At 35.6% G+C, this 25,264-nt stretch overlaps 1 protein-coding gene and 1 long non-coding RNA gene across 2 annotated transcripts; one reads left to right on the top strand and one right to left on the bottom strand.

Annotated features, from left to right (window-relative positions):
- The first annotated feature begins 406 nt into the window (after nucleotides 1-406).
- Nucleotides 407-24,854, top strand: LOC140852459 (uncharacterized). The gene is made up of 3 exons (XR_012135313.1): nucleotides 407-543; nucleotides 625-707; nucleotides 24,497-24,854. It is a non-coding gene; the product is annotated as an uncharacterized lncRNA (long non-coding RNA).
- LOC114913359 (polygalacturonase At1g48100-like) lies at nucleotides 3,571-5,601 on the bottom strand. The gene is made up of 4 exons (XM_073245864.1): nucleotides 5,329-5,601; nucleotides 4,373-4,523; nucleotides 4,145-4,226; nucleotides 3,571-4,069 (listed from the first exon to the last, which is right to left on the bottom strand). Exons 1-4 carry the CDS (start codon nucleotides 5,599-5,601, stop codon nucleotides 3,571-3,573), a joined length of 1,005 nt encoding a protein of 334 aa, XP_073101965.1.
- Nucleotides 24,855-25,264: the final 410 nt, after the last annotated feature.

The following is a 25,264-nucleotide window of genomic DNA, read 5'->3' as shown; positions in this document are numbered from 1 at the left end:
CATTTTTATCTAAAAATTCTGCTAAATTCTTCGTTCGAGCACTCCATTCTTGTTGAGGCAGAGAACTGACTTGAGCGTCGGAGGGTCTTGCCGGAGCAACCCCACCTCCGGTTTAGACTTCTTTTGCAGGTCCCGGCGGCGACCGCGACTTCCTCGACTCCAGCTTCTCTGACGCAAGCGAATTTTTGCATCAACAATATGGATTATTAGGTCGTGGTCCATGATTACCAATATATCAGACTGAAACATGAGAAAGTTAGCAACTTTAATGTTGCTTCTTTAAATATTGTAATATATTAGATTGAAACATGAGAAAGTTGCCAACTTTAATATTGTCCCTCGAATTCACGCAACCTGACTCTTGTGCTCCTTATAAAGCGGGTGGAGCAACCAAGATGTAGAAAACAAGTGACATGGAAGAAAGGGAAGTGGGTCCATCGATCGAGGTCAGGGTCCTCTTCTTTGCGAGAGCTCGAGAACTTACAGGATTGACAGATATATCTCTTCTAATGCCACCACAAAGCACAGCCCGAGACTGTATGAGTAAGCTTTTAATTAACTTTCCGAAATTAGAGGAAATATATAACTCCATGGTTTTGGCACTGAATGAAGAGTATGCTCCAGAATCAACAGTTTTGAGAAACAGAGATGAGTTAGCAATTATTCCACCAATTAGCGGAGGCTAAATAACATTACAAGAACAAATGGTTGGTTTTTGTATCATTTGATGAATCTTATTGCAAATGGTTGCTGTTGAAAGATTATGTTCTTTGATCATATCTATTATTCTGTTATGTTCTCATGGAGAAAGATTGTTAGAATTTACGTTCCATCTTTAAATGGAAATTTGGTCAAATACTTCTGTTGTTGTAGAAGCAAATATACTGTGTAGATTTTCTTTTTCTTCTTCTTCTTTTTTTTTTTTTAAAAAAAAAAATTTATAATGAGGCATTCTTTAAAAAGCTTTAGTTAAGTTTTTCATGTCATGCTCAAGGCTCTTGCAAAATGCCTTGAGGCTTATGAATGATACAAGACGAGTTATAAATATCATAAGACAGGTTTGTGTGGGCTTTTGTGAAGTACACTAATTATGACTGATGTTATGTTGTAATATCAGAGGCATGCATATTAGGCGTGGATTATTTCCATATTAGATGGAAAAGAGGGTCTGGAGTTTTTCTCATTCATGCCCTTTTCTATGCAAAAGATGGGAAGAAGCATATCAAACCATTTGTTAATAAATTGAAACATACATGACAAACCTGCCAATGCAGTAGGAAGAGAAGGTCCCAGTATATGGGCCAGGACTGGTAGTAGGATATGAAGGAAAAACAGAAAAATAAAGCAGAACTGAACAATCAAGTATCAGGGATAGGGATATTTGAAAACTTGGATCTTCTTCCTTTTCCTAAGGCAAAATACTTCCATCCACAGTAGTATAAAACAGTTGACATCATCAACCACCTATCTTTCATTCTTGTTTGATTATTTTATCTAGATTCAAGTTTCAAACTTAATGATGTAATATATGTGTTGGTCTACGAAGACAATTTTCACTGGGCATTGTAGTTTGTGATTTCGACAAAAGTTTCTGTAACCTAGGTATCATGGTGTCAAGACATGGAAACAATTTTCCACACATGGAGGTAAGGCTGTATATATTTGACCTTCCTCAGGCCTTGGAGTGGTAGGAGCCTTAGAGCCGCCCACACTAGGACGCCCTTTTTATTCAGAGAGAGACACAGAGAGATCCACCCATACCGTAATTACTAAGTTCAGATTTTTGAGGCTGCACTACCTAAGGATTAAACAGATAACCTCTGATTGCCAAGCAGAGGGATGTGACTAGTAGGACAAGTCCTAGGTCATGTATAACCAAGTCTAAGAATACACCTATTTCCCTTACCCTGCTTGCTTTTGATGTGTTCTTTTTAGATTTTCAAATCTTTCAGGAAAATTCATGAGGTCTATGCCCTGTTTCATAATGAATCTGAGTGCCTTTGAATTTCAGAAATTAGTCAGAGGCTTATACTCATTACATATCTTATGATCAGGTAATGAAAAATGATCACCAGCAATTTCTTTTTTAAAGGTCAATTGGCCTATAGTTTTTATGGATTTTGGTATGGTAATCTTTGAGAAGATTGTATGGACTCTTATATCAGATGTGTACTAAATTGATGTGTCATTTTAACAATTACTTTTTGTTTATAAAACCTTAGGTTCTTTTTTCTTTCTTTGTTGTTCAGAATATGACATCTAATTATTCACCTTAAAGAAAAGGTGACTTCATGAATTATGAGGGATTATAAAAAGCATTTAAATGCCAATTTGTGCCCCTCAAGAAAAAAATCTAGGAGGCCATTGACTCAAAAAAAGTTGTTTTTCAACTTCTTAAGAGGCTGCATATAATTTTATATTAATCATAAAAAGTCCAGGAGTCTTTCTTGAATTCCTTTTCAAAAACATTCAACCATTCTTCATCTGATTTCTGTCACCCATTTGTTTTAGGCCTGTTTGTATGTGCTTCTCCACTGAACCACATTAATTTCCAACACTTATGCTCTGTGCGTGCGTGCATGTGTGTGCGTGTGTGTTTGTGTCCTATGTGCTTCCATATTAGATTTCCATTGCTTTTCTGGTGGTGTAAGTCTTTAATTTCTTTGTTATTTAGTAAATTCTTGGTTCTGTTCAATTTCTTAGTTCCATCTCTGGTTGCTGTTCTGTTTGTCCCCGCACTCCATTGTACAATGTGGTTTTAAATGATTTTTTGGTAACCATTTACATGCAATACCTTTCTTTATCTTAGGTGTGATTTTTTTGTTTGTAATATATGGATAGGACAGAATCAAACAAGATTTTTTTTAATCATGCCTGGTTATTTTTAAAAGTTGCCTTCTTTTTCCTCAAACACTAGGCATTTGCTAGCTACCAAAGTTAGGCCCATTTTAGATGGGACAACATGCTTCAGTGGAGTTGCTTGTGCTTTGACTTTTATTTTCTGAAAATAACGTCAACTTTTCAAGCTAAACTATAGCAGCTAATAATATGCAAAAAAGTAGCACAGTTATCTGAATAATTGAAGTATCAAAAGGATGCCAACAAGCACCACAATCAGCTTATTAATATCAAAAAAATTGACGGAAATTTGGGGGTAAGGCATTATTTCAGGTGCAATGAGCATAGGAACTTTTGCTGCCAAAGACAAATTTTCTCCAAACTACAGAAAAATTCTTGTCACCATCCGTTTCTTCTAGTGAACCTGCTTCAGAAGTTACAAAGCCCACAAGCTGAGTACGTACATAGGTTAAATAGAGCCAAACATTGTTCCTTCCACAGGTGCACAAATATTTGCTACTCAAACCACCTGAACTCGTGACACTTTGCAACAAGCCCTTGCATAATATGTTCTGATCAATGCATGAAAACAAACTCCATGAGGGCCCCCAAGCATGACTAAATCCCCACAACAGTCATATATCTGAAAAAATAAAGGGTTGACCATATGGGTCTTTAGCTCTGTCTGTGTTATTGTGTCTCTAAATTGCTATAGCTGAAGCACGAATGAGTTCAGCAACCTAATCTAAGGTTCTCTTTGATGGACTGAGGCTCCCCTTCCTGCAAGCAAGAGATAGGTGGAATTGTTAGTGTCTCCGTTCTCCCATAGGCATTCCAACAAAAGGGGTCATCCACCAACTCTCCATCAAATCGGAGCAGCTCCACATCAGACATGGTCATGTTGGTGCAAGGCAATGCGTCGCTGCAAGCAAAGTGTATCAGCGGGCTCCTGACATCATATGTCCCCTTTATGTTCATGTATGTGACATCCGTTACGTAGACCGTTGTTTGATTCATACACTGCTTGGTTGGGCAATAATGCTGGTCTATAATGATGCAGTTTTTCACATTCTCCATGATGATGTTCTCAAAGCTAATGCTTGTTACTGAGCCCATCCCATCCTGCCCTGTCTTGATCCTGACCCCATTGTCAGAGTTCCTGATCACTGCATTCTTGACCCTTATGTTCGAAACGCAAGCCTGCGAGTTGTGCATGCCGAGGCTCCCGATACTGTATAATACCATTTGGATTAGAAGATCATAGAAATAGCAAAGAATTTAATTTCAGTATGAGAACTTGGAGTACCTTATGCCATGGCTAGGTCCACAGGTAACATTTTCTTTGTCGACATTAGAACAACCAGTGCCGATGGAAATGCAGTCATCGCCTGTTTTGATCATCGAGCACTTAGTTTAATAAATCATATTTACTACTTGAAATGAAGATCATTGTGTGATTGAGATAAGGAGAGCTGTTACCATTGCTTATCATGGAACTATAGATGCTGATAAACCGTGTTCTCGATGTGGATACCATCAGTGTTAGGACTAAGTGCTGGTGAATTTATTTTGAGGCCTTCTATGTGCACTCCTTCGCCGCCATCAAATTTCATATGGAATTGAGGGCTGTTCTCGATCTGCAGGTCCTTCACAGTAATCTTCCTGCTCATGAAGAACCTGATCAACTGTAGAAAGGAAAAGAAAAACCAAAAAATTAACAGAACACTGTTAGAATGAGACGAATTGTGATTGGAAAGATTCAGAGAAACAGAAAGAAATTATACTGAAATCGATGCTTACCGTTGGGCTATCGTAAGGTCCAGGCAATGTAGTACCATGTGGCTCCTGTTGTGGTGTAGAGAGGATTTCTTTAGTCACACATCAGTTATGAGTCAAGAGGGAATATGGCATATATGGATTGAAACCTTCTTTTTCAATGTGAGGCATATTTTAAAAGACAAAACCGTGAGGCTCTAAATGATCAAGGTCCATTGAAGCCTAAAGATGGTCATGAGTCAAAGCAGACAATACCTCATGTATGCGGAAACGGAGACATAAGTTAATCATCTGAGCCCATTCGACTCCTTGACTCATGACCATAATATCGGCGCCATCTGTGAGAATCGAACCCACGACCACAACCTCTAATTTGGTATTAAATTTCAGCATTAGTTCTCCATGATTCGAAACTCTTAGTTACATAATTTACATGAAATCAAGAGGGTGACATACTCTGTGAGGTTTACACGGGAGGTTCCTCCAATCCTCGCCATTGCCTTCAATGGTTCCTTCTCCTCTCAAAGTCATCCCATTGAGTTTATATAGAACACAAGCCACTGGCGCTTGCTATCAGATTCTGGCTAGCAGTCAGGACCATCATGGGGCATGAGTACCCCTTCCACCTATATTAGTATAGCTACTATAAGAACTCAGTGCAATCTGAAAGAGAGAAAGAGGCATTGCAGAGGGAGTTGAAGGCTGTATGCTTACTTGAAACACAAACCCGGACCGGCATGGCCCTGAAAAGATTGTTGAAGTGATCATGAAGTCACCTTCTGATGGCACAAGAAGTATGCCAGATTCAGCAGGACATGCAGCCTTCCAAGCCTCTCGAAAGGTTTGAGTGTCATCAGTGGATCCATTGCCAACGGCCCTGAAAGACCTGACATTAAAGCGAAATTCTTTGTGCACCACAGGTGGTGCAGAATTGCATGCACCGTCCCTGATGATTGATTCCCATGAGGAGTCTTCTTCTCCGCCCATCTTTCAATCGAGTGAGATCAATATAGCTTGATCTCAGGTGGTACAAGGTATTAGACGTTTTCGATGGCAATCTTCCAAGGCCACTGAGGAAGAAATCGTAGAGTTAGAGAAAAGATTCACGACAATAGTAGCATTCTCGGACGAAGAAGTTCAAGCTTCCATGGATTGTTGGCTGCATGCACTTGTAGGTAAATTTTTATGTCGTGGCCTTCCTTTGGAGTTCGTTCAAAAGGAAATGAAGGTTCGATGGAGCATTGCAGGAGATTTCCAAGTATCATTACTTACCGAAGGCTTTATGTTGTTCATTTTTTCTATTGAGAAAGATAAAAATAGGGTTCTGGATAAGGGGCGATGGTTCTTAGCTGGCCAGATCCTAGCTTTGGAACCATGGCGGCTGGGTTTCAGGCCTGGCTGCGATCCTTTGAACAAAGCAAGGATTTGGGTGCGATTACCAGACCTTCCACTAGAATTATGAGAAGCAGACAAGATTAAGCGGATTGTTGCGCAAGCTGGGAGCCCTCTGTATCTGGATTTGTGGATCCTTAACTCTACCAGATTGGGATTTGCCAGAATTAGTGTCTTGGTAGATCTCAATAAACCCATATGCCCAAGGGCTAGAATCAAAGTGCACGACACCTACCTGTGGCAACAATTTATATATAAAGAATTGCCCGATATCTGTTATGTGTGTGGTCAAATTGGGACGACCATGGAATCCTATGGATGCTTTGGAACCAAGGTCTTACAAAACCTCTATGTTGTATGGTCCCTGATCAGAGCAGCTAGGATACTGATCGATCAAGTTTCGACCCCACAATCTTCAAAAATGGATGCAGAGAAAGGTAATGAAAACATGGATTGGATTAAGTCAAAGAAAACTACTAGACAGTCTCCCTTGCGAGACCAAAGTATGGCTGACCTGGAGGCTATCCTTGCTACATCATGTTTCTCTCTACTGATGAACCAAAGTTCTGAGGAGATATGCCCACCCCAGGCCATGGAAATATCCAAAACATTAACCTTTAAAGCAAAATCAGTAGATTCTGATATCATTAAAGGTAAAAGGAAGCGATTTCCTTTAAAAAAGATCACAACAGCCAATCCTATCTCTCCTTCTGCATCCCCACCCAAAGCTGTTCAAATTGTCGATCAAGGGGATGATCGATTAGCAATTCAGGTACCAAAACTTAGGAAAAGTACATCGGCCAAACAACAGGCCAATATAGTTATGGTGTGGAAGCCAGTTGAGAATGTAGAAAGGAAGCTGGAAGACGGGGGAAAATAACTATGAAAAATTACCTACTCTTGACCAGTCCAGTAGTATAGAAAAGAGCAGCCATGAAGAGATTGTTCATCAAGTATCAGCAACTCTATCTTCTGGGGCAGGGAAATGCCAGAATATGATTAAGACCAAGGAGGGATCTTGTGAGAATGTCTCTGAATCTGCAACTAAACAATCTGACCTTGCAGATTCAGATCAGCAAAAATCACTTAATTAATTATGAAGCTTTTAGTGTGGAATTGTGGAGGGGCTGTAAAATCTTCTTTTGTAAACTACTCTAAGACTTTGATCCGTAAGTACTGTCCTGAGATGGTTTGTTTTTTGGAGACTAGGTTAGATTCTTCGGCCTCTAATCGTATCCAAAAACTTTTGGGTCATCGTTGGGATATCTATTGCATTCTTTCCATCGGGTTGTCTGGGGGTATTCTGATCGCCTGAAAAAAATGTTTAGGTGAAGTAACTTTTATCCATACTGATCATCAAATTGTTTTCGGCGCTATTACAATTCCTAATGACACGATTTGGGTGTCAGGAATCATCTATGCTAGTACAAATATGTTCGAACGTGGGGTTCTTTGGTCCCAGGCTCAAAGCATTGTTGCACCTGGGTTTCCTTTTCTTTTAGTGGGAGACTTTAGTGCGAATTTTGATCCTTCAACCCATATGAACATAAGATACCCATTATGCTTGGTCTTTGATCATTTTGCAGAGATCTAATCAGAATTTATTTTTGCTATTTTGGTCTAAGCTCCCAGATAATCACGCTGTAGGCTCTGTTAATTTGTGTAATGTATTGATCATAAGGTGTAAAACCTTTCAGGACTATAATTCTCAGACAGTATTCAAGTGGGATATGTTTACACACTTCATACTCTCTCAAATTATCAGTTATGGATTGCTATATTGTGGGATCTTTGAAGGGAAGTTTCTTAAAGTTTCGGGCAACCATCTTACAGGTCACAATGATATGAGCTACCAAGTGGCGGCTGTGTCATCTTTATTATTTTTTGCTGAAGGTATTCTTTACTCCTTGTCAATAGGTCTGTCACCCTCTGTTTTTTGTTACAATGGGTATCTTATGTTCATATGGGTTGAAGTTTTGGGGAGGTTTTGCTGTATAAGTGTTCCTAGTTTGGGCTTTCACCAGTTGTATTTTGTAAACTTATACTTCTTTGATTTTAATACAGCATATGCTCCAGTTTCTATCAAAAAAAAGGATTTTTAAATTGCAATGCCGTAACATAATTAAGCAAATTAAAAATGAGTAGAATTATTTTAATGTAATACACTTAGATACGAGTCTAAGATTGCACTGTTTCTAATGCTTGGATTTTTTCCTTCTTTGGTATAAGATTGAGGCTACTTGAGTACAAAGACAAGATTGTCTTTCGAATCTTTTGCAAACAAAAGTGTAGGTTGACGGAAGCCTGAAGCTATACATGTATGTATGTGTGTACATGGATGTACATGAAAGGAAAAAAACATCCAATTATGATATGATCAGATATGATCAGCTATACATGCATGTACGTGTGTATCTGAAGCTCAATATCCCTTCTAAGAAGTCCATCAAGGAATCTATAAGAATCATTTGGGAGGCAGGGTCTTAGCTCACAAAGTCTTATGCAAGGCTGCTACTGGCTCAGAATCTAGAAGGATACAATTAACTATGTGAGAAGTGTGATCAATGCCAATGACATGCTAATATCCAGTAATAGCCAGTGGCCTTGCTCCTACTAATCAGTGTCTTTAGCCTTTTGTCCAATGGAGGATGGATATCATTGAATCTTTCCCACAAGTTATCGAGCAATGAAAATTCTTAACAATAGCTATTGATTATTTTACCAAATGAGTTGAGATTGAATCACTAACTTGGATAACTAAGAAGAATGCCTTAGATTTTGTCTGAAGGTTTATCATATGCTATTTCAAACTTCCTTGGGTCATCATCATTAATAATGATAAGAAGTTTGATAACATCCACTTTAGAAAATTCTTGATCCTTAGTTCACTTTGGTCGGGCACCTTCAAGCCAATGGAGAGGTTAAAATAAATAATAAAACCATCCCACAAGGCCTGAAAATACAGTCGAATGAAGCAAAAGGACTCTATAAGTGGATAAGTTCCATAACATCCTCTAAGCCCATCGAACCACTTATCGGACTTCTACAGAAAAACACCCTTCAGCCTTGCCTTTGGCACCGAAATAGTAATTCCTCTAAAAATTAGTTAGTCTTCTCACTAGATGGATTTCTTTGATCAATAAAGAAACTCAGAGGACCTCCTAGCCGACTTTGATCTTCTTGAATAGACAAAATAACAAGCTCGAATTTGGATGATAGCATATCAACAATAAGTAGCTCAATTTTATAACTCCTAAGTAAAAGTTAAATTCTTCTGATCTAATGACTTGGTGCTCAAAAAGATTGAAGTGTCACAGCCAATGAAATGTTGCAAGTTCTCATCAAAGTGAGAAGGGCCATGCAAAGTATCTGAGGTTGTATGCCCCAAAACCTACTATCTATAGTATTTTGATGGGACTTCCATCCCTCAAATATGGATTTCAACCAACAACTGACCATGTTATTAGTAAAATGTGTCATTCCATTTTTGTTAACCTGACTTATCAGTAAAACTCTTTTTTTCTTACAAAATAATTTCTCTAAGTGTTTAGGTTAAGTACTTGGCTTTCAAGTTAGTAATAAGATACGCACATCTCACAATGACCATCGACAAGTGCTCTCTAGTATGATGGATCAAGTGAGCTATCTAATGGCCCTAAGAAGATAACACCAACATTTATTGAATGAGCTAACAGCCTTGACATGCTGGCCCCTTATCGAAGTCTTAGCGACCTACCAACCTCTTAAATCGGGACAACCAAAGTGAAAATTCTGGCCTCCACATTGAAGGCTTGGCAACCTACTAACCTCTTAAGGTAGGATGGCTGAAGTGGACATTCCGACCCCCATGCCGAAGGCTTGGTGATCTAGCAACCTCCTCAGGCGAGATGGCCCAAGTGGATAATCCGACCCCTACACTGAAGGGACCTCCTCAAGCGGGATGGCCTAAGCATACATTCCGAACCCTGCACTGAAGGCTTAGTGACTTAATCAACCTTTTCAAGTTAGGATAGTCCAAATGCACATTCTATTCCTCGTACCAAAAGCCTAAAAAGCTACTGACCTTCTATAATCAAAGACAACCCAACTAGAGGTATCTAGCAAACTAATCAGCTTCTTCAGCTAGAACAACCCAGATCAAAATACAGATCAACAAAGTAGCCACCCAACAATTGGAGCCTTGACACCTCGAGAATTGAATACCTCTTGTAGGTGAATACCAAGTTCACACTTCAATTAAATTATGCCAAGGCTGGGGGCAAGGCCCATGATGATCTTATAATAATTGATCAGTAAGCCTGAGACTGGGGGTTCGGCACCAATGCTACTCCAACAACAAATTCACACCTTGGACACAAGTGAAGGAATGACTAGGCTGACAATCACTCACACCAATCTAACACACCAATCATCAGAACAAGAAGCATAGAAAGATGGAGAATTTTTCTATTCAACTATCAATTTTGATTATAAAAGTGTCACCTCAGCATTTAAGCATGTTTACAAAAGAAGGGGAGCCTATATCTATGAGCTGATCAGTTGGAGCAGTTGTTGGTCAAACTGCAACACCCCTTCTTGACCACAACTCCACCCTCATAAAAAAATAGCTGAGGATAGTTGGACTTTTGCTAACTACAACATCTAGAAGGAGTCCAAACTCTTCCTTATGCTACCTTAAGAAGACAGAGGATGTTGACCCAAAGATTGATTTTCATGAGTATAAAATATTTGAGTATGATACAAATGATTGTGTGTTCTTAGAATAGTTAATTTGTTTTATAGAAAACACAATAAGTTTGAATATTTAAGGAATTATGGATAAACTTAGAAGAATAAATTCTAAAGTTGGAGAAGTATTTTACAAGCCTTTAAAGTGGAAGAGTCGACCCCAAGTGAAGAAGAACTGACCCCAAAAATCTATAAGTCAAAAATAGAAGACAACAATTTTCAGACATTTCAAAAGTTGACCTCAAGTTTTCAAAAGCTGATTCGAGTAGACTATCAGTCGAGCCTAAGTTAACTATGAGTTGATCCATGAACTATGAGTCAACTCCATCATACTATGAGTCGACCTCTAGATCCCTGATAGCCTAACGATTAGTTTTTCTGCAGATTTTTAACGAGCAAAGTTGACTTTCAATGACTAGTTTGACCTCTCTAATAACTAGTACACTTTTTCTAACTAAATTTAAATATATTTAGGATATGAAATTAATTACAAAAATGATCTAAGAGAGAAGAAAAGATAAAAACATAAGTTCTTGGTAAGAGCATTGAATATCCTTGGGTAAGTCCAAGAAAAAAGATTTCGGAACATTAATTATGTAAGCACTTAAGGGATCATCAATAGTAAATCACAAGAGAGCCTCTTATTTATTAAAGTAAACAAGTTCAAGTTTCAAAGAGCAACCATCATTGACTTCATTATACTTCATTGAGTTTATTATTTCTTGAGCTTTGGCTTATTTGATATTTATTCTATTATACTTTTTTATTTCTTTATAAGTTTTTTAAGATAAAAATTTATGGGATAAGCTTATCCAAGTTTATAATTGAATGTTGTATTGACTAAATCTAGAGATGACTTAGTTGAAAAGATTTTAATTGATTTTTTATATAAAATTAATTGGGTTGGTTGTGAGCTCGCTAAAATAATCAGTTGGATTGATTAGGAGTACGATCAAAATAATCATAATATAATTAAGAAGATTATAGTAAAATTTTTAAGTAAGAAGACTTGGAGAATAAATGTAGATGATGGATTTGGAGTCGAACCACTATAAACTCCATGTTTGTACTTATTATTGATTCTTTCTTTCTTATATCTTGTTTTATTGCCTTCATACTTTGTATACACTTCACATTCACATAATTAAATATTTCTTAAGCATATAATTATTTAAGTTCATAAAAATTTTTGAAAATCTAATTCATCTTCACCTTTTGAATTGCTATATTTAGCCAACAATCAGTATCATAGCAGGTGCTTTTTTATTCTTTATAGACTTGACTGTCTAGAACTCAAGATTAATGGCAATCCTTGAAATATCTTTTGATGAAGAATATTTTTTTGTATGACCATCTCTTTTTATTGGATTTGATTATATTTATTAAAAGACTAAAATAAAAATTTTTATTCAAGCATAATACTATAATTTATAGAATATTAAGGTGCATGGTCTACATATACTATTGTCTTGCTAAGCAACCCAAGAGGAGGGTTGAAATGGATTCTTCAAAAATTTTAAGTGATATATGTCGGGATAAATATACTTTTGAAAATATAAGAGATATGCAGTGGCAGGTATAAAGAGTTTGCAAGATAAGAAAATAAGTTAAAAGATCAAAGTATCATAAATATAAGAATTTATAGAGGTTTGGTATCAAAACTAGTATCTACATCCATCCTCAAGCTAGTACTTAGAAATTCCAATCCACCAATCATTTTCAAAAGATTACAATATTGGATCCCATCGAGCAAGCATCGTAGCTTTTTCTAAGCTAGTCACTTATTTTTCAAGCATAAACAAACTCATTTCAAAATTGAAGAAGAGCATTGTTTTTGAAGCATAAATAAACTTCGTTTCAAGATCAAGTTTTGGAGAATGTTTTTCCTTGATTCTTGATATGTTTCTCTCTTGAAAGCCTTTATAGCTTTAATGAATGCTAGAGAACAATTAGTAGCTATTTAAAGCCATTAGAAAGTGATTAAATAACATTAAATATAACTAGCATAATGGCTAGGTGATCTCTGGCCTATTGATTTTGCAACGTAAAAGAATAGTCACCATAATAATAGATTTCAATATAAAGTAAATCATAAACATAATAATTTAGTTTGTAATTTAATTGGAGTAAACAAAAAGACAAATCAAACATTCAAAGTAGTAGTTCAGATTAAAATGAATTGGAACAATGAAATTATTTAGAAATTAACGTTTTATGATGTTTAGAATGTAGTAGGTATGGTGAACTATGGAGCATATAATACTTTATTTTAGATCATTCAATCTTCATCAAAATACACAATTATATTCTTTCTTGATTGTTTAAATGTGGTTGATGATTCAATCTCTTCTTGAGAATCATTTTTTTCATGCTCATCCATACCATCGCAGTTTTATTGTAGCTGCATTATAGAACATATTTATCAATAATTATTTATTTATAAATATATAAATAATTTATATTTTTTTATTATTACATCAATTTTGTTTTCAAACTATGGTGTAAGATTTTTTTTAATTAATTTGTATTTGATCTCTAAAAGCTCATTGATATCATTGCTATTTCTTTTTTTATTCTTCAGTTTCTACGCAAGTGATAATGCAGTCAATATAAGATGAGAACATGTATGATTAATGTAAGAAGTCAATAGTGAATTGTTTTAGCACAAACCTGAATATTTGGTATTGGCAATGTAGTTGATGTTGATATTTCATCCCTTTTGTCTGTAGGAACAATCTAGAAATAGTAAATTATAGTTAAAAGCTAGTTTATGTAATAGTAGTAGAAATATGAATGTGGAATCAATGACATAGTGATATAAACCATCCAATACATATTTGTCTAGGAGTTGTTTATTTTTTATGAATTCTTCTTCTAGTTTTGTGTTTGGAGTGAATGTCTTGATCACTATATAAATATTGTTAAAATTTCAAATTATATTGTAAGCTGTGATCTTAATCTAGAAAATGTATGTCCTGCTACATAGTTTGTTGATATATAACAGGAGGAATGTATTTAGCATCACTATTTTATACTTTTAGAAGCTCCATAATAGATATTTGGATTAATTTTTTTATTTTTTTTGTCGAATATCATAAAAATGACAGATCCGCTATCATCTTCGACATCAATGTGCACTTTGTATCTATAGATTTTTAGAGACTCTATAAGCAGCGATGATCCAGAAACAATTTGAATTAATGATAGACTATAAGATTGTAGAATATCTTATCTTGTTGTTGAAAATTCAGAGATTCTGTTGTATGAAACACACCAAAAGTAACTATCGATCTTATTGATTTTTTTTTTGCACTTTTCACATGCCGTATAACATCAGCCTGGAGCATTGTTTATATTTTTTATAACAGCAACAACTATGCTGATCTTTATGTCAAAATCATTTTTCACATCCATTTTGAAAATTTGACTGATAGTCTATCTGTCTAGGAACATCTGATCTTTAGATGGCTGCTTACTTATCCCATCTATCTAAAGCTGTTGTGCTTGACTTGGTTGGGTCATGTATTTACAATTGATTTATTTTTGTTAGAATTTCTATGTCGGGGCATGCATGTATGTTTCAATTTTTTTTTTCTAAACATCGCAGTAGAATAGAAGATTAAAATATATTTTAATCTACATCATGCATGCATAAAATATAAATCTCCAAGATCTACTTCATATATAGAAATTGAATATATGCTGAAATTGAATATGTGATTGAATCACATACTTGTTTTGTAATTTTTTTTTCAAATCTGGATCTAAAAGAGAAGAGACTTTCTCTTAGCCGTGCAAGTGTCCGACCTTTATGAGTACCTACTCAGGATCAACCTGAAACAGTCTTCTTTGATATTGATTTTTGTTATCTAAGAAAAATCAGCCTGCGAATCTAAATGAAGCCTGAATCGCGATCAACTCTTTGATTTTTTCTTTGATCTTCTTCTTCTCTTCTTCTCTTACTTTTCTTCCCTAGATTATGTAGCAACTAGGGACTAGAAATCAGCAAGAAATATGGGAGCAAGAAATATGGGATGCCCAAACACCTTTGGGCATTGAAGATGGAGGACACCCAAGCTTGGGCGTTAGACCTTTAAGGGAGAAGAGAGGGGAGAAGAAAAGAGAGGGTGCGGGCTCTTCAAAAGGGGGCATGGGGCTATATGTTGAAGTGCCTAGAGACCTTAGGAAAGGCTCTTTTAAATAGGTATAAGGTTTGAATCCTATTCAAAACCAAATAACCACTTAATACAAGTCCTACTTGCATTAGAAATTCTTATTCTTTTAGTTATTTGACTCCTTTAGGAGATCCTTTAGGCGCCAACTATTAGAGCCTTTGCACCCACAAAAATACACCTAACATGGCACCCATGGGATGCCTCATAATGGTTCCACACACCTTCTAATAGGTGGCATGCCCAATTTGATCAAATCAAGTGGCGCCCAATGAAAACTATTAAGAAAATTAATTAAGAACTTGAACCCTTAATTTATTTGATCCAAAACCTTAAGCACCCAACAATTGGAGCTCAATAAATCTAATTTATTTAGATTATTAGCAGATAATTAAATTTAAATTAATCTTATCAAATAAAAAGTTCAAATGTAAAGAGAAAATTAGGTCTAACCATGTGCTAGCAAGATTTTTCTGAACCCAATAGGATTTTTCTAAACCCAATTAAGACTTCATAAGCCCAATTGCTTATTCCAGGTCTAATTCGTTTGTTGTGTGACCCCATAGGATCAATTCTATCTAGTAGTGAGATATACAATGATCTCTATCATAGTATCATTGAAACTCTTTTCAATGGATCAGAATAATTTCACTCTAACTCATCAAGGATTGTCAATCCTGAGCAACCCTAGTGAGCTCTCACAATCCACCAGTGACATCTAGCAGTATGTAGTGGCAACCTAGTAGAATCGAAAAAGAATTTTAAAGTGTAGTTCACATATGATTCAGTCCTTCTATCGTGAGTTTCGATTAGATGACAGATCATGGATAAATCGTCAAACCTCATCATCAGTCGTATGAAAGATTCGATCAGCTCAAGTCTAATTGTGATCCTTATAAAATTTTTTTTCTAACAATCACACTGCTGTGACCACAGACGCTTGGACTTAGCCTCTCAAATCTCATAGGACGACTCCTTTCTATCAAGATCGATGATTCTATCTTGATGCACATCCTACTCCTATAGTGGACCAACTGACGTCAACATCTACTACAAGGGCTCATTGAGATCATGTTTATATGTCAGTCAAACTTCGGTAGCCTCATTGCGAGCAGTCGTACCATCACAGATCAAAAAATCATTCACACAACTACAGCATCGAGACAATCACTGATGATCGAGTAGAAATTCAAGTGATCTCTCGTATGATCACGCTCAGTACTAGTTATTTTATAACAACTATCTGCACTCGTCGCTCAGTATCTCTATACTGTAGACCAGAGACTCATTTATCTGAAGGAAGCGATCTATGCGTCAGTCTATCCGGATTGATCATCATCCTCATGATGATACTATGATTAGGTGCATTTAGGAATTATACATATGTCTCTAATTCTCAATACTTTGAGAATATGTATCGAAATATTAATTCCATAGATGATTCAAGGACACATCACACTTGAATGAAAAATAAACTTACCCTTTTATTGATCAAATCAATGTATTAAGTATAAAATTATATCCTAGCTATATCATAATGTGTCAGTCATATTGGCTTCTAGGATATACATCTAACAATCTCCCACTTGGACTAAAGTCAATGATCACTAATCTAAATCCCATCCTCTCAAGGTGGACTTTTATTTTTGACTGGCTCAATTGTTTTGTCAGCGGATCTGCCATGTTGTCCACAAAATCTACTCTTCGCATCTCGATATATTTCTTTTCGAGGTGTCGCATATAATATGATACTGTCGTTTGATGTGCTTCGATTTCTGATGAGATTTCGGCTCCTTAGCAACTGCTATGGCTCCATTGTTGTTGCAGTAAAGTGGTATGGCATCTAATATCATAACTTTATATTTCGCAATAAATTTCTTAAACCAGAAGCCTTCCTTTGCAGCATCCGAAGCAGCGACATATTCAGTTCTATGGTCGAATCTGCTATGATGGGTTGCTTGAAACTCTTCTAGCTGACTACACCACCATTGCATACGAACACATATTCTGACATAGACTTTCTATCATCAAGATTAGATATGAAGTCTGAATCAGTATATCCCTCGACTCATAATTCAGAGTCTCTTCCAAAGATCAAGAATAAATCCTTAGTTCTTCTCAAGTACTTAAGGATGTTCTTCACAGCTATCTAGTGCTCCTTGTCTGGATTCGACTGATATCTGCTCGTGACACTCACAGTAAGGACAATATCAGATCGAGTGCTTAGCATGGTATACATAAGGCTTCCTATGGCTGAAGTATAAGGAATCCTACTTATGCGCTGAACTTCCTCAGACGTGGTCGGACACATTGTCTTGGAAAGATGAATACTAAGCCTAAGAGATAAAAGTCATTTTTTAGAGTTTTTCATGCTGAACCTCTTTAGCACTTTCTCTATGTACAGCTTTTGTGACAGGCCTAACATCCTTTTAGATCTATCCCTATAGACCTTTATTTCAAGAATATAGGATGCTTCCCCTAGGTCTTTATGGAGAATTCCTTAGACAACCATTTTTTGACCGTGGTCAACATAAAATATCATTTTCAATGAGGAGAGTATCATCTACGTACAATACGAGGAATGTTATTGCACTTCCACTAACTTTTTTGTATACACAAGGTTTTTCTTCATTCTTGATGAAATCAAACGATTTGATCGTATTATCAAAATGATGATTCCAACTCTGAGAAGCTTTCTTTAATCCGTATATGGACCTTTGCAGCTTGCAGACTCTGTGATCACCATCACTAGATATGAAACCCAGAGGCTACTCCATATAGATATCTTCCTTAAAATATCCATTCAGGAAAGTAGTTTTCACATCCATTTGTAGATTTCATAATCATAATAAGCTGCAATAGCAAGTAGAGTGCGGATGGATTTTAGCATGGCTACAGGCGAAAAGATTTCTTGATAGTCAATGTCCTCGCGCTGGCTATAATCTTTTACCACAAGCCTACCTTTATAGGTCTCTATCTTACCATCAGTATTTTTTTTTTGTAGATCAATTTACACCCAATGGATACTATATCCTCGGATAGATCCACTAAGGTTCATATTTGGTTCGAATGTATCAAGTCAATTTCTGACTTCATTGCATCTAACTATTTTTCGAAATCGATGTCAGACATCGTCTCGTCAAAAATATTAGGATCATCATCATGATCCTTATCTCCCATAAGAAATATTTCCTTTACTTCCTCTATAAGCATATCCATGTACCTTTTAGAAGGTCGAAAGATCCTGCTAGATCTACGAGGTGGTAGAGGAACATCAACTACTGGCTTATGAATAATGGATTCTTAAGGATATATAGCTCTTTGCTCTTCAGAGACCTCTTTAAGCTTAACTAACCTCCCATTGCCACCATCCTAGATAAACTATTTTTCTAAAAATATAGCGTTCTGACTCACAATCACATTGTGATCTTGTGGAAAGTAGTAGTATCCCATTGATTCTTTTGGATATCCTATAAAATGAGCTATTACAGATCTATCTTTTAATTTATCAGCCATTTATCTTTTGATATAGATCGGACATCCCCAAGTCTTAAGATAATCTAGACTCGACTTCTTACCGTACCATATCTCATACGGTGTGGTAGGGACGGATTTTGATGAAACCCTATTCAACAAGTAAATGGTAGTTAATAAGGCATGTCTCCAAAGATATAAGAGTAGATCAGTGAAGCTCATCATGGATCTGACCATATCTAATAGGATCTTATTCTTCCTTTCAGATACCCTGTTGAGCTGAGGTGTTTCAGGAGGAGTCCATTGAGAAACTATGCCATTATCTTTGAGATGTTTCAAAAATTTTTGATCAAGGTATTCACCTCCTCGATCATATCGAAGAACTTTAATGGGCTTGCCTGTTTATTTTTCTACTTCATTTTTGAATTTTTTGAACTTTTCAAAGACTTCAGACTTGTATTTCATTAGATACATATACCCATATCTAGACAGATCATCGATAAAGATAATGAAGTAGCTGTAACCATCCCTGATCTGTACATCAAATGTCCCACACACATTGGTGTGTACCAGGACAAGTAACTTAGTGGCCCTTTCTCTATGTCCTACAAAGAGTAATTTGATCTTTTTTTCTTGAAGGTAAGATTCAGAAGCTGGATACGACTTTGAATGAAGAGAGCCAACGATCCCATCCTTTTTCAATTTATTTATCCTGTTCTCTCCAATCTCCAATATGGCCTAGTCCATGATGCCACAAGTACTTCTGGTTAATTTTATCTCTAGATCTCTTTTGATCTATGGCACTCACTATTTGCTTGTTCAAATTCACATTCGCATCAACATGCAAGTGATATAAATTATCAATTAAAAGACCACATGTAACTAATTTATTTCGTAAATAAATGAAACAAAAATCTTTATTGAAATTAAATTCAAAATCTTTCGGTGCTAGCATAGACATGGAAATCAAATTCTAACTAGCTACAGGAAAAAAATAACAGTCCTTTAAATTTAATCTAAAATTCGATGGTAATCAAAGAGGATAAGTACCAACGACTTCTGCAGTAACTTTTGCTCTATTGTCGATCCGAAGGATCATGTCACCTTTCCTTAATCTTCTACTTTCTATTAAACCTTGCATTGAGGTACATATATGAGCACTCAAATCAAAGTCTAATATTCAACTAGAAGTAGAAGAAATCGTAAGGTTAGATTCAATTACAAGCATACCTTCTGAAGGTTTATTATCTTTCTTAATCTTTAGGCTCTCCAAGTAGAGTGAACAGTTCCTCTTCCAGTGGCCCTCAGCATCATAGTAGAAATATTTTTTCTTTTCTTCAGCCTTCTTTGGAACATCCTTCTTTGGCTTGCTCTCTTTCTTTTACTTCTTAATGGATTTGTTCTTTTCCTTCCAACTAGATTTTCTCTTGGAAGAAGTCTACTCCACACAGAATAGTGCCCTTTGAACTCTTCAAGATTTTTTTCGTAGTGACCAACATGTTGACCAGTTTGGGTATAGTGCAATCTAATTTATTCATATAAAAATTTATAATAAATTGACTATATGACCTCGAAGGGATTGAAGGATCAAATCCATCTGTAATTCTTTTGCATATTAAGCTCAAGCTTACCAAGCTGCTCAATATCCTTGATCACTGTCATACAGTGCTCATGGATTGACTACCCTTCACGCATCTTCAAATTGAAGAGTCTCTTGAATACTTTGAAGTATGCTGTACGGCTCTCCTCACCATATAACTCTTATAGGTGAGTGATCATAGCCTTGATAGTGGGCATATGCTCATGCTGACTCTACAACTCATTTGACATAGATGCCAGCACATAGCACTTGACTCGACTGTCTTCATCCGTCCATTTTTCATAAGCAGCTCTTTGCTCAGTAGTAGGATAATTTGGTAACACTAGGAGTTCCTGATCGAGTACATGACCTAATTTTTCAGAAGTCAGGACAATCTTGAGGTTTCTTCGTCAGTCTTTATAGTTTATTCTAGCCAAGCGATTTGATTCAAGGATGCGGGCTAGATGGTTTGAGGCTGACATTGTTTAACTGCGAGAGTAGAGATTCAAGTTAGACTTTTATATTTTTAAAATTATATTTACTTATAGAGACTTTAAGATGCGAACAATGACTCTCATTAATTTTTTCGATCCCTCCACTCTCCGGATTAGAAACGAAAATCCTAACACGACAAATGGGTTTTTAGTGGGTGCTGCGGTCCCACTGATGTTATGTACCTCACCTAACAGTTATTAGTAATATGCACACCGATGCGTGAATAACTCTTTGCCCAGATGCTTCTCTAAGTATATTGCAGTGACTTGGTCTCTAAGTTATGTGGGCTCACCTAATAATTATTGACCACACTTCTTAGTTAAATCTGACCCACCGTTCACAAGCAGGTACAAGGTCGTCATTAGATCCCTCACTTAACAGTTATTGGGGTCTAACTCTATCCTTATCTTGGAGCAACTCTTTGCTAATAGAGTGGTTGCATATTTTTGGTGTAACTGAACTACTATAATCAATCGAGAACAATCAACACCAGTAGCATGTCCGCACATCTACAACGATAGAAGACTTATGAACTTAATATTTATGGAGAGGTTTAGATTTAGGTCTTATCTAATCAGTTATCATATGATTGATCTAATTGGTATGGACTAAACCAAACCATCAGGCAACCTCATTCAAGATATAATTTTTCAAATTGGCCAGGTAAGTGGAGATTGGTCGGGGTCCCCCCGTTGCTTTCCTTAGATACTAATAAATTGATCAGGTCAGCGAATGGAACCAATTAAATAACCACTTCTCAATTACTTATCTTAGATACCAATAGGTCAATTGGTCTAAATAGGTTAGCTCAAGCGAATCATGCTCAAGCCATCGAGCCGAATTAGATCCTTAGGTTAATCGATTCTACATATGAAATTTAATTGATTTGATCAACAACAATTGCTTGATCATATGACTTAATTGATCTGACCCTAATCAATACTTGACTCGGTTTGATCAATTACTTAATCGAATTAAACCCATAATGTTCAAATGAAAGACCCTAGATGCAATCTAATTATATAACCTAATTTTTGATTTTTTCATAACCAAAATCCTTATGTATAAACACAAGTTTCAGATTTTAAAATTAAATTTCAGATCTAAATTCTTTGTATAAAAGATAAGTTTTAAATTATAAAACTAATTTTCAGATTTAACATATAAATATATATCTCATATATATATGTAAAATTCAGATCTAAATAAAATTTTAGATCATAACATGATATCATATATCTCATATACAAATCATGAATCATATCAAAAATAATTTTTTGATCTAAATATGTAATTATATATCTCATATATGAATCATGAATTAGGTCAAATAAAATTTTAGATTTATACATGCATCTACATATCACATAATTATGATCTCGAAATCATTCTAGAATAAAATTCAGATCTATGCATACCTTACATATCAACTATATATTTTAAAATTAAATTTAAAATAAATTTTAGATTCAAAATATTCATTTATATATCTCATATATCAAGAAAAAATCAAAATTTGAAACTCTTTTCAAAATATATGTCAATTTTATGCATATGAAACCCATGGCTCTGATACCACTGTTGAAATTTTTATATCAGGGCATGCATGTATGTTTTAATTTTTTTAAATATCATAGTGGAATAGAAGATTAAAATATCTTTTAATCTACATCATGCATGCATAAAATATAAACCACTAGGATCTACTTTATATGCAGAAATTGAATAGATGCTGAAATTGAATATGTGATCGAATCACATACTTGTTTTGTAATTTTTTTTTCAAATATAGATCTGAAAGAGAAGAGGCTCTTTTATAGCTGTGAAAGTGTCTGGTCTCTACAGGCATCCATTTAGGATCAGCTTGGAACAGTCCTCTTTGATATTGATTTTTCTTCTCTAAGAAAAATTGGCCTGCGAATCTGAACGAAGTTTGCATTGCGATCAACTCTTTGATCATTTTCTTGTTCTTCTTTTCTTCTTCTCTTATTTTTCTTTTCTAGATTAGATAGCAACCAGGGACTAGAAACTAGCAAGAAATATGGGATGCCCAAACACCTTTGGGCATTGAAGATGGAGGACGCCCAAGCTTGGGTGTTAGACCTTTAAGGGAGAAGAGAGGGGAGAAGAAAAGAGAGGGTGTGGGCCCTTCAAAAGGGGGCATGGGGCTGCTGGTTGAAGTGCCTAGAGACCTTAGGAAAGGTCTTTTTAAATAGATATAAGGTTTGAATCCTATTCAAAATCAAACAACCACTTAATATAAGTTCTACTTGCATTAGGAATCCTTATTTCTTTAGTTATTTAACTCCCTTTAGGAGATCCTTTAGGTGCTAACTATTAGAGCCTTTGCATCCACAAAAACACACCTACCCACAAAAACACACCCAATATGGCACCCATGGGATGCCCATAATGGTTCCACACGCCCTCTAATAGGTGGACACGCCCAATTTGATCAAATCAAGTGGCGTCCAATGAAAACTATCAAGAAAATTAATTAAGGACTTGAACCCTTAATTCATTTGATCCAAAATCTTAAGCACCCAACAATTGGAACCCAATGAATCTAATTTATTTAAGTTATTAGCAGATAATTAAATTTGAATTAATCGTATCAAATAAAAAATTCAAACGTGAAGAGAAAACTAGATCCAACCATATACTAGCAAGATTTTTTTGAACCCAATAGGATTTTCTGAACCCAATTGAGACTTCATAAGTCCAATTGCTTATTCCAAGTCTAATTCTTTTATTGTGTGATTCCATAGGTTCAATTCTATCTGGTAGTGAGATATACAATAATCTTTATCATAGTATCATTGAAATTCTTTTCAATGGGTCGGAATAATTTCACTCTAACTCATCAAATCTTGTCAATCCTGAGCAACCTTAGTGAGCTCTCACAATCTATCAGTAATACCTAGCAGTATGTAGTAGCAACTTAGTAGAATCTAAAAAGAATCTCAAGATACGATTCACGTGTGATTCAGTCCCTCTATCGTGAGTCCCGACTAGATGGCAGGTCATGGATAAATCATCAAACCTCATCATCAGTCGTATGATAGATTTAATTAGTTCAAATCTAATTGTGATCTTTATAAAATTTTTTTTCCAATAATCACACTGCTGTGGCCATAGACTATCGGACTTAGTCTCACAAATCCCATAAGACTACTCCTTTCTATCAAAGTCGATAGATTTCATCTTGATGTGCATCCTACTCCTACAGTAGATCAATTATCGCCAATATCCACTACAAGGGCTCATTGAGACCATGTTTATATGTCAGTCAAACTTCAACAGTATTACTGTGAGCAGTCGTACCATGCAGGTCAAAGGATCATTCACACAACTACAGCATCGAGACAATCACTGACGATCGAGTAAAAATTTAAGTGATCTCTTGTATGGTCATACTCAGTACTAATTGTTCTCTAATAACTACCCGCACTCGTCGCTTAGTATCTTTACACTGTAGATTAGAGACTTATCTTCTTCGAAGAAAGTGATCTGTGCGTCGATCTATCCGGATCGATCACCGTCCTCATGATGATACTATGATCGAGAGCATTTAGGAATTACATACTTGCCTTTAATTTTGAATATTTTGAGAATATTTATCGAAATGTTAATTTCATGGATGATTCGAAGACATATCACACTAGAATGAAAAATAAATTTATCTTTTTATTGATCAAATCAATGTATTAAGTACAAAATTGTGTCTTAGCTATATCATAATGTGTCAGCCATATTGACTTTAGGACATACATCTAACAATTTTTATGTAAGCATAAGAATGATGAGGAACAGTAAAATATGATAATATTTTGTGTTCATATTTGAAAGCATACCTTTGAAAAAGTTCTAGGATTTGAGATAGTTGCAAATTGAGATAAGTTCTTAATGTGTATGTTGAAGATAAAGTTGTTTTTCCTACAGATTTGTGGAGTTAGAGTTTGTTTTATATTGTCATTTATATTACTCTTCCAATCATAATTAAAAATATTTGATTTACCCATATATTGCTTGACTAATGCAGATGCGATGATAAAGATATGTGGTGGATTGAAATCACTTGACACATCCCTTTTGAAAGGTTTCAGCAACATTTCCCCACACATAGTATCTATCTCTTTGTTGCTATTCTGAAAAAATAGATTCAATTATATATGATGGTAAATGTAGGTAAAGTTATATGCAATCTTATTTAGAAATATATCTGTCTAAAAGCAACTTAACAACACACTTATGTATCATGATTGATTGTGCTTCAATAATTTTCACTGGACTCATACCAATAATCTTTCTAGCATCATCTAAATTCATAAAGTAAGATATTGAAGTACAGAATATTAATTTGATGTCTATGTACAAAAATATAGAGTAATAAAATTACTGGTAAGGATCTTTGTGTCGTTGACTCTTCTTTTCATTTTTTGGAATGAAATAAATTCAAATTGGTTGATCCAAATTTTGGCCTCATCATCAGTGATTTTCTTCAAAAGAGTACTAGCCATGAATTGTATTTTATTGTGAAAACTTCTCTTATTTAGGCCTCACTTTCTCCATCGTATTTGAGAGTCATGTACTTGATTAGTAGTAAAATCTTAAGATTTAGTTGCATGATTGTTCCCAATGATAGCACTTGAATTTATATCCTAAACTGAAAAATGCACGATATGAGATAGTGAAGAGCAAAACATAAATAAGAGCATGACAATGTTTCTATCAGCAAATTAGGGGCTCGGGTGATGGTCTATTAGGGTCTGTCCACCCCACATTTGCTCCGACCGCTCGAACCCAGGTG

Source organism: Elaeis guineensis, chromosome 11 (genome assembly GCF_000442705.2).
Source record: "Elaeis guineensis isolate ETL-2024a chromosome 11, EG11, whole genome shotgun sequence".
Taxonomy (NCBI): Eukaryota; Viridiplantae; Streptophyta; class Magnoliopsida; order Arecales; family Arecaceae; genus Elaeis; species Elaeis guineensis.
The sequence above is the reverse complement of the archived record's forward strand: the minus strand, read 5'-3'. Positions and strand labels throughout refer to the sequence as shown.

Coding starts and splice junctions, on each gene's coding strand:
- LOC114913359 (XM_073245864.1), bottom strand. CDS start 5,601: ATGGGCGGAGAAGAAGACTCCTCATGGGAATCAATCATCAGGGACGGT. Junction 4,524..5,328: donor GGTCCGGGTTTGTGTTTCAA/GTAAGCATACAG, acceptor TCCTTTCTACAG/TTGATCAGGTTCTTCATGAG. Junction 4,070..4,144: donor GGACCTAGCCATGGCATAAG/GTACTCCAAGTT, acceptor GGTATTATACAG/TATCGGGAGCCTCGGCATGC.